Raw genomic sequence first — 10,787 nt, 5'->3', positions numbered from 1 at the left:
TCAAATAGCTCTCTTACGCTTGTAATTGTTACCAATAGGAACAAGCTCTCATAAATCAAACTTTACATTGGTTAAAATTACCCCTGTCCTTAAGGTTCCTGATCTGTTTCTCTCCTCCCGCCCCCTTTTTTTCCAGCTCTGGCTGACTCTCTGGATTATGTATCATTAATCTTTTCTCCTGACTTTCTCTCTCTCTCTCTCTCTCTCTCTCTCTCTCTCTCTCTCCTCTCTCTCTCTCTCTCTACTAAGAACTTCTACTAAGAACTAAGATCAGTTAGTTGGGATGTCATCCTATGCATTGAAAGATTGCAGGCTCAATTCCTGGTCAGGTCACATGCCTGGGTTGCAGGCTCAAGCCCCATTGGAGGGTGTGCAGGAGGCAGCCAATTGATGTTCTGCTCTCACATCAATGTTTCTCTCTCTCTCTCTCTCTCTCTCTCTCTCTCTCTCTCTCTTCTCCCCTCTCTCGTCTTCACTTCAAATTGGACGTATTTCAGGAAATGATGTCTAGGTAGTTGAGCTATTCTATTGAATTGAACTTAAATTTTGGATGAACTACATTTTAAGTGATTTTAAACTTAAAGCTAATGTGAAAATGTTGGACTATGTACCAATATAAATATATTAAACTTAAGGCCATATCAAACACAGTGTAAAAATTACAGTGTGTTCCTTCTACTATAAATCTTGCAGGACATAATTCACCTTCTGAGTCGTGATGTAATTTAGATTATATTTTATTAGACATTCTTTACAAATTTAAAATACTGCTATTTTTACATGCACAGAGGAAAATCAGGTTGGATAATTATATTTAGGAATTCATGAAAATCAACCACAAAATAGAGACACTTTATTGTGTCATTTATCAACATACTTGATATGTATATCTAAAGTGCATTATGTTACAAAAAATATAGAAATTCAGCAGCACCAAGATACATTTACAAAATAAATACATCAGTTGACAAAATAAATTATGGTAAATGTGATAATAATAATTGGATTAGCCTTGGAAAAAATATTCACAATGACCAATGTGCAGTTTCATAGAGCAATGAGGGAGACAGTTTTATTCCAATGCATTTACAGTATTTACAGACAATAAATATTTCTAATACTTCCCATATGTTCACTATTACAGAATGCTGTAATATGTCTTCTGAAGGTCTTTGCAAAAATTTCAATGCCTCCTGAAAAGAGAAGGAAGGGAAAGAAGAAGAGAAAATAGGTTAATTATTCTTACAAATGAAGAGACATAAAATAAATGGTATAAATTAAGGAACATAGGATCACATAGAAATAGATCTAAGGACCCTTTGTAAATATCTCTTACAAGAGGTAACTGGGGTTCCATCTGACTCTCTAAAACCTCTACCACAGTCATTAATCCATCCAAATGGTCAATGCAGAAAGGCTTGCATTTCTAAGTATTCTCTGTCAGAAAAAGGAGATCCTGTGAGATTTTCCAAGGCTAACAATTGGCAAGTTTGGGAAGGGAAGGCACACACTTGGGAATCTGGAAATAAGGCTAGGTTGTGCAATCCATCATGCTTAGAAGTTTATTCCGCAGTGATACCTAGTGTAGGTGATCACTGGTGTCTTATTTTTCCAGGTTTGCACTTGGCCAATCTCTTGCTAAGATAATGGGCTGTTGTGAGGGTAATCAAAAGTGCGTGACTAAGGTATATGTTGAAGGATGCATAATTAAACAGATTATGTTTGGCTAATGATTTGATGACATCTATCATTTTCTTAACTGTCCTTAAACACTAATGAACGAAACTGTCATTGGATTTTAATTTTTGAAGCCAAAATTAAAATAGAATTATTTGTTTATTATTTTGCTGGTTTTTTTTTAATGGATCTTGCATTGAAAATTTGGAAAGCCTATTTTAAATTAGATAATAAGAATCAATTGATTTAAAAGTATAAAATAGCACAAGCAAGGATGGAATGAATAGCATTTTGAACAATTATTTTCTTAGAAAAGAAAAAAGGAGCAAATTAAAGGGCCAAAAGAAAGATCATTTAATATATTTTACACTGCCCAGTCAGTTTGCTTGTTATCCTTCCTTTCGATTTCCCTTTCATAAAGACATGTATTAGAATAGCCAAGAAAAACATAAAACATGACCTAGAAATATATGTGCATGTCTATTATACATGTGTGATGCTTTAGAGTCCTAGCTCTTTTGAATACTGAAAACTTTTATATTATTTCTAAATCTATATATACCAAGGCAAAACATATGTTTTCAATGAGATGAGTCCTACTGAATCTGGACATCTTATTTGCAACATCAAAATTTAAAGTTATGTATTTCCCACAGAGTGGTCCATGAAGTGCCAGACAGTTTTTGCTCAGCAATTTCTACTAAGAACTAAGATAGTTATTATAATAAAGTTCATCGCTTGCCATTTCAGACCTCTCAGATAATCATATAATAATGCAAAGACTAAAGAGAGGATAATAAACGTTTAGTTGCTTATAAAACTTTAAAGTAGTTATTCTGAAAAGATTCTATTTGTACTACAAAATTTACATGGCCCCAGATGTTCTCATCAATACACTGCTAAATCTCTCCACTCTTCTCTGCACCTCTGTTGGGTTGTATTGGGAGAGTGCCAACATCTGGCTGCCAAACAAACAGTGCTTTCCATGAACGTTCCTCACAACCAGGGAGTAGAAAGGAGAAGCAGAAACATTCTATTTCTTTCCGTCCTAAGTCTGGATTTAATTAGGCCACTGCCTAAGTTTTACTAGCTCTACTTTAACATAAGGATAACTTTGGAATAAGAATTGACGAGTGCTGATTTTCATTAATTCTCTGGATACTTAAGAGCATTGCAAATTGTAAACGTATAAAATCCATAAAAGTATGTATACTTCTGAGAGAGAGAGAGAGAGAGAGAGAGAGAGAGAGAGAGAGAGAGAGAGAGAATGGGTAAAAATAGGTTCTGGCAATAGAGGCCTTGCATTAGTTATAAATAAGTACAGTTAGGATCATATCTTAAAGTACACTGAATACCTGCATTGAGCCAACATGTATAAGGCCTGTTACCCCTCACAGATGCATGAGACACTGGCAACACAGGTCATTCACTGCGCTAATGATTTCACTAGTGCCACTGCCCATTAATTCCTGAAGCTGTACTACTAATCCAATATAGTTATCATTTTATACGCTATTTAACTCTGGGTTTTATTCACTTAACTCAAAGAGAGACGTGATGGTAAATAGGTTCAAACTCCCCTTTGAAACCTCACTCTGTGGTCCTATCTCTAGTGAGAAGGAACAGGGGACCCCTTAAATAATGAGATCATCAGCTGCATAGGATGCATTCGTGTGTTGTTTTCCTCTTTCTTTCCCATAGAAGTGCTGTACTGGAAAGTAAAAAAAACAAAACAGCTCCTATCAGTGGAAATGCATAGATCAAGGGGCAGCACTAATAGCACTGGCCTAAGTGCCAGGAAATGGGGAAATAAATCCAGTCCTGAGGACTACCTATTCCAGTTCCCAGGACTGCGCAGGTCCTTTCACCGAGGAGTGCCTTGGTTTTTCTAGGTTATAAAATGCAATTACTATTTGCCCTTTTTTGCCTCACAGAAACACACACACACTAAAACAGATAGGTAGAGTGAACAATCAGAGCCATGCCTAAAAGGGCCAAAACAACAAGTTGCAACTTATTGTTTACTCTATGACAGGCATTTAACCCATGCAATCTCATCTCATCTTTATCCAACCCAAAGAGGTTGGTACAATTATTATCTTCATTTCAGAGAAGAGGAGAGTGAGTCTTAGAAAGACTAACTAACTTGTCCAAGGTTTTGAACTTTAACGTTTAGACCCCAAATTTAAAGCTAAGGTATTTGGCTCCAAAGTCTGTGAATGCCATTACTACCTCCAACTATGAGCTAAGGACAAACCAGCCACATAGTCGTGAAGTTTTATTATTCTTATTGCAATATCCTAGAAAACTTTCTCAATTTGCCAGTGGACAAATAGATACATGAGAAAAACATGTCCTTCCCAATCCAATACTTAAAAATTTCCAGAAATCATGATTTTTTTTTCTTATAAACTGGTAGAAACCAGAGTTAAATTTAAATAAACGTAAAGTGTATGTTTAATATAAAATTTAATTACATAAACTTAATTAAATAAAATGTGAATGTCTCAGGATTATTTATGGTAAGATACTGATCTATAGTTTTTGTAGAGCATATCAAAGCCTTTTATGTCCTCCCCTGAAGAGAAAAAAAAAAGTAAGAAATGAAAAACGATCAAGAAAGTTTGTTAAAGTGTGAGAGGAGGGGAAAATACATGTCTTGAGCAAATAATGAAGGTAAGCCTTAGCTTCGGAAGCTTGAATAAGAAATGAAGTTATTTAGTGGAGTACTAAAATATTGGTGTTGGAGAGCGAGATGAAACGGGTTAGAAAGCCCCATGCTATGGGGGCAGGAGGACAGTGCTGGAAGTCAGACAATGTTCTGAGTCATCTTGGTTTTGCAAGGTTTAAATTGTGGAGTGACTGATGGGGGCAGAGGGCTGGAGGAGGGCAGGAAGGTTTGTCCAGGCCAAGGCAGAGGGAAGCTGCACCCCCCCTGCTGAGAGCGCAAAGGAGAGGCTCTGGGCCAGGAAGCCAGTTACCGGAAAGCGAGCTCCAGCGATGTCCCAGAGATGTCAGACAGGTGGTCCCCTTCCAGCCCACTCCCAGCCACGCCAGCCTGTCGCCAGGCCGATCGAGTCCGCCGCTTCTTCTTTTCCTGCTCCTTGCGTTTTCCAGGCTTGCCTTTCTTTTTCTTGCCGGGTGTCTTCAGTGGCTGCTCTTTGTATGTCTCCACCTTGTTGGTTTCCTGAGTTAGGTACCGGCCCTCATCGTCAGACCCAAACCGGACGGGGTGGTTCTTTGTGTTGGGGGCAGGCTTGGCGTTGGGGGAAACCTCCGAGGTCGTTCTGATTTCAGCTGTGTGGATTTCTGCGATCAGGTTGTGAAGGAAGAACCGTCGCCGTAAGTCTTGGATGGACTTTCCCTTGTCATGGAGGAGCTGATGTTCAGACACGGCTCTTTTGCTTTAAAGGAAAAAAAAAAATAGCAGGAGAGAAAGGAAACAATGAAATGTTAGTTGTTGGTAGAAACCACTTAGACAGGAGGAATGCCCTTTAGTTTTCCAGTTGCTCCCATACAGGACACCGGCTGCAAGAGCAGCAAGCTCTGCAGCAGGGAAGGGGCCAGAGTGGAAGGGCAGGTAACAGCTGTGGCTCAGAGTACCAGCTTTGCTGCTTACCAGGTCTGTGACCTGGGTGAGAACACAAACATTCTTGGGCCTCCTGGTTCCATCTATTTAAAAGGAAGGGGTCAGATTCAGTGATTTCTGTGTTTCCTTTTCTATTTAAATATGATTCAGTTATTCTCAGAAATGGACAGAAACCACTGAACTGCTTTTTACATTTTCCAGAGCCATGGTGGGGAAATAAATCCAGAAGTCCTGGCCTGGGAAATAGAGAGGAGGCTGATTTTACCTGAGTACTTGCCCCAGGTGTGTGTGTGTGTGTGTGTGTGTGTGTGTGTGTGTGTGACCACGCGCGCGCGCGCACACACACACACACACACACAGCTCCCCCATTAAGAAAATAATCATACTGAATCTCAAAGAACAGCGAGCTGTAAGAGCAAAAGCAAACAAAGACTGAAGGATAAAGTGAGCAGTGAAGCCTGTCTAGGAAACTGCCTAACAGACTGAACTTTAACATATTAGACTACAGGCTACCAAGAACCTATATGTGAAGGGAAAGCACGCATAGTTTTCTGGAAAGTGCTGGGTGGTCTCTTTAAAATGGACTTCTTTGTGTGTTTAAATTAAGGGAGATCATTTTATTTCTTCTGTGCATCTTTTTTTTTAAAAATTAGGGATTTCAGAGGGTGTTATCCTTAGTACTTAGTTAAGAAATTCACTTTTTCTACTTGTTCTTTGTCTTAAAAGTATCTCCTCAAACATACATGATGTAATCTTTCTATTTAAACAACCATCTCATAAAAATATAGTGGAAAAAGAATAACCTAATTTGCTATCATCAATTCTTTTAGGTGACACCCTGGCTCTTGCTTAACCACCCACCCATGAATTCTTCTCTTAGTCTGTGTATATGGTATTAAACATATTTAAGGATGACATACATTAGTCAGTCATTATGCCAATGTCAACTGTGCCTATGTCTGCCATGGACATAAACCTCTGGCCAAAGTGGTTCATTTTCAAAGGTCTCTGAGGGTACTTCACAGGGCTACCTCCCATGTACCCTTACTCTCCTGACACAGTGGCATCTGGGTCCCTTATTGCTTTCACTAGTACAAGCTTCTTTACCTCCTCAAAGAAATACGACAATAACGAATAGCACTATCCTCCTTTTTACAGATGGGGAAGGTGAGGTGTAGAGAGAGAAAAATGTCCCACCTTTGCCCACACAATGAAACCAGGCAGAGCCAGGGTCCCACCAATGAGTTCTTTTGATTCACAACCAATTGCTTTTTACCTTCCTCAACCCTTTCTCCTACTGACGCTGATGTTTTTTTGAGAAAACATGAAAGAAAAGGCAGAGAGTGAAAAACCTGTGGTGGGAACCATGACAATGGGCAAGTGGACAGCAATCTATCACTTTCCTTGAAGACCAAGCTTATTGCCCCAAAACATCAATTTTCATCACCAAAACAAAGAACTGGGAGACCTAGAGTTTGAATTTTCACTGAGGGAATGAGAAATTGTCTAGTTATACTGTGAATCAAAGAATGGTAAACCATGAAAAAACATTCATTATTTCTCTGGACCTTCTAGCTAGAATGCCAACTTCCTTTTAGTATTTCAGTGCATGGACTGACTTTAAGCCATGAAGCTTGTTCAAAAAAAAAAGACATGACTTAATGGAAAGGAATTTAACAGGAGCCCGGTTTAAATGAGGCATGAAGGAGTCTCTCTTCCTTTTTGAAGGTGCCACATGTGACTAGATTAAAATTCACTTACTTTGTGGCAATAGTTAGTATTCTGGAAACTTTTAATAACCTATAAATTTGAGGCTTTGGTATAATACATTCATATCCTCTAATATTTTTTAAAGAATAGGACTGATATAATTGTATATTTCATAAGTATTGCAGTTTAATAAGCATCTTTTAGCAAAATGTCACATTAAAAAGTTCTTAACCAACGTTCCTTTATAGTATTTAGTTGTTTTATTTCTTTCTGGATTCCTGGCAGATATCCACCCCATCTGTATTGCTCTCCAAATGTATAATACAACCCATTCTAGCTTAACCTGAAGCCAAAACTTTTAATGGTTGGCCTGATCTAATCAAGCCATATTGCTCATGCCCCCTGTGACTGGCATATATGCCTGTCATCTTGGCCAGCCTGTCAACTGTGAGTCACAGTGCCCTCCTAATTCAAGGCCTGCACTTTCCCAGGATGGTTCTCATGGGAAAAGGAGGGATCATTCTGTCCTTCTCTCTCAGAAAAAAGCCTACAATATGGCACAACTCTGTCCCGTTTAAAACAGAATATCTCTTGTGAGGTATAAAAGTTCTCTCTGCCAGTTAGGGGTAATTGCTAATATATTAGAAAAATGCAGCTTTTCTTCAATGCTAAATCTGAAATGTTACAGAATTCACTTAGTGGTTCAAAGACTTCTGTATGTAAACAAGTGTGAAGAATGAATGTCTAACTGGGCAACTGCATTAGAGGATCAGGATTATAATAGTATCTTTATTCCTTAATAAGGAATAAGGTCCATAGAATGTTCTATTTCTTTTCAAAATAAGACAGAAACTGACACAAGGATAAAGGACTAGTCTGTACGAACCAGATACACATAGTTAATGAGTAGTGCATTCAAATTCAGGAGGATTTCAATTTAGATGATCCTGAAATGTTGAAGTTGTAAATATGGCCTCAATACTAGTCTGCTACTCTATATGCCTGTAAACATTACATAGCACAGTGGTTCACACGGAACTTATTACATACCTAAGCCCCAACATGGAAAAACAAGTATGTTATATTCATGGTCTCCTTTGCTTATTGTAAAAAAAATGTAAAAATGTGGGGGAACTGCTTAACATAGATAACTCTAAATTCAGTCAAAATATAGCTGTTTTAAAGAAAAATCACCCTCAAGGGAGTTTTCAGGGAAGATTGAATTTCTAAAGAACTATCAAGGAACTCGGGGAGTAAACAGAGTGATGGGAATTCCTCTCCCAGCAGAGGAAGCAGCAGTTTGTGCAGATGCTAGGCTCCTGAAGAAGAAGTCTGAGTTTGAGAAGAAAAGTTCTGTGGTACAAGGAAGACTCAGGGTTAGGGTGTTAGAGTTAAGATGACTCACCAGAAGTCCCTTCCAACCCAAATGACTCAGTCCAAAGTTATGCTTTTCATTAAGCGGAAGAGACCCAGTCTGGTTCCCCAGCAGATCAGCCAATGATTTTTTAGATTTCTGAATCTGTTGGGGTTCCATCTAACTTAAACACAAAGGTTGCTACCTGTTGCAAGCCATATTCATCTGGACAGTAACACCTATAGGTCTGACTTTCAAGCTCCAATCTACTCATGCTTTAGCTTCGTTAATTAAAGTCTTTTGGATTCACAGTTCCAAAGGTTTCACAAACCTGTATTGTCTCTTTTGCATAGCTCTACAGTGTTATTAGTGTAGTAGTAGTTTCTTCTCCTTTAAAGGTTAGCCCCTAGTTAGAAAACCATCTAAAGCAATTTCCCTAATACTTGGTGTGAAAAGTAACTAGGAAGTAACATGGTTTGATCCTATGTTAAAATTTCTTTCAAGAAATTAGGCTTATTTAGCATAATAGAGGACTAATGTTTTGTTTTATTGTTACTTGGCAGCAAGGCAAAAATAATGACTTGTTTTTTAAACTCCATTTGGCTATAATAATTTGATGAAGCGTCTTCATCTACTGATTTCAGATGAAAAAAGCAACAACATGGCTGTGATGTGATGATCTATTAGCCATTAATTATAAGAATGTTCTGTGGTAGTTTTACAACCATCTGTTGAGTGTGAGTGTTTGAATACAATATTATATTTCACCCACAAACAAAACTATAACAGAGTCTTTGGCTGCTAAATGGTTTTTTAAAATGTGTATTTTGCAAGGTGCAACAACAACAAAAAGAGTTAAAAATAGCCTTTAGGACAGTTAGCACTATTTTAATGCCATAACTGTGGATTTAATCATGGTCCATTTACTGTTTCTCAAAAAAGAAAACAGGTATTTCTTAAGCAACTTTAAAGAAAAATTGGCTGGATTCCAAGACAGTATTTCTTGGCCAAATAAATACAGTATTTAAGTGTGCTTTTTAAAAATTCACTCTTCCAAAAAAAAATTCATTCTTTGTCTGTATTTATATATGGATTTTAAATAACAGAATTTAATACAAATCTCAAAATGAGCAAAAAGCCTGAAGATAATTTTCAGAAATACATCCACAAAACGTCGATTTGAAGAATACAATGCAGCTTTATCTGCAGTACAATGTTCTACACAATTTGCCTTAGGAAATTCATAATAGATTTTCATTTTGGTGCCAAGGTTCAGACATGTCTACAGTGATTTCATTTAAGGATTTTCTGCCCTCATAATAATAGATCAAGGGGCTGTATATAACTGTTGCCTGTTTGTACCCCTTTGGGAATTCACAAGGAAGCACCAGGAACTTGATTGTAAATATCAGATGCTGCTATTTTTACTGTAGTGTAAAAGTTCCCCTTAATTCCTTCTCCAGAGGCAAACTCTTCTCAGTCCTCAGACTTTATGGTTTTCTCATCCTGAACACTGAGTCTGCAGTTTAAAGATACCCAAAGACAGTGTTACACACGTTAGTGAACAGCTAGGTAGGTCCAAGAGATGATGAAGATAGTATTACTCTACCACTCTCCCATCTTTGCAGTCAGACAACATAGTGATATTTATCTCCTGTACTCGGATAGATGATTATTTTAAAGTCAAAGTTATCCTTAAAGGGATCACCAAATGAGAAGGCCAGAATACAAGTTTTCAGTCTCCAGTGCAACACCCATAGACCTGTGGCTCCAGATTAAAGAACTGTTAGCAATAATTCCCAGAAGAAAAGTCTCCGCACCTAATACTCATTTGGAACCAAGCACGCCAGCATTGCTGAACTGTATCAATCCTAAAGCTGGAATTGTGCCATTGCAAAGTTGTTACTACTTTCTTATATAATATGCCTTCATTATGTAATGTGGTCCCATTTTATATGCTTAAAATTATGTCATTCATTATAAAAGTGGATGCAAGGTTTTTGCTTTTCACACACCAATTGCCACCCACATTCAGTATGTACAGACGTGCACACAGACGTATGCGCTCCCCTGGATCCCTCATCTTCCTCTTGGATGCCTCAGGGTTTCAAACCCCAAAAAGCAACTTTTTTCTTTCACTAGAGGCAGAGAATCTTTGCTTAGAGGAGATTCTGTTAAAAGAAAAAAAAAAAATACAACTCCAGAACGCTCCCTCTCATGGAAACTCACATCAAATGTGTCTCTTGCCTGTCTTTCCTGGAGGTTCCCCAGGCTCCCGCTGGGCTGGAGGACCGGGCTCAGCCCCCAGCAGGTAGCCTGTCCTCCCCGCTCGCTACACTCGGGCGGGCGAGGAGCATCCCTGACCGCCTTGAGCCCGGGCAGCGCCCCAGCCTGGCGGCCTCTCCCCCTGGCCTCCCCAGCCCTCTCCTGGCGCCCTGGGGAGGACGGGGCACTTAC

The 10,787-nt window shown here is 38.6% G+C and overlaps 1 protein-coding gene across 1 annotated transcript; it reads right to left on the bottom strand.

Moving 5' to 3' along the window:
* Positions 1-749: 749 nt before the first annotated feature.
* On the bottom strand, positions 750-8,604 carry PTHLH (parathyroid hormone-like hormone). Its single transcript, XM_006758929.2, has 4 exons — positions 8,536-8,604; positions 6,315-6,373; positions 4,659-5,081; positions 750-1,193 (listed from the first exon to the last, which is right to left on the bottom strand). Exons 1-4 carry the CDS (start codon positions 8,602-8,604, stop codon positions 1,184-1,186), a joined length of 561 nt encoding a protein of 186 aa, XP_006758992.1. The 3' UTR covers positions 750-1,183.
* Positions 8,605-10,787: the final 2,183 nt, after the last annotated feature.

The sequence above is a fragment of the Myotis davidii genome, unplaced genomic scaffold (assembly GCF_000327345.1).
Source record: "Myotis davidii unplaced genomic scaffold, ASM32734v1 scaffold535, whole genome shotgun sequence".
Classification (NCBI taxonomy): Eukaryota; Metazoa; Chordata; class Mammalia; order Chiroptera; family Vespertilionidae; genus Myotis; species Myotis davidii.
Note: the sequence above shows the minus strand (reverse complement) of the source record. Positions and strands in the feature narration are given on the sequence as shown.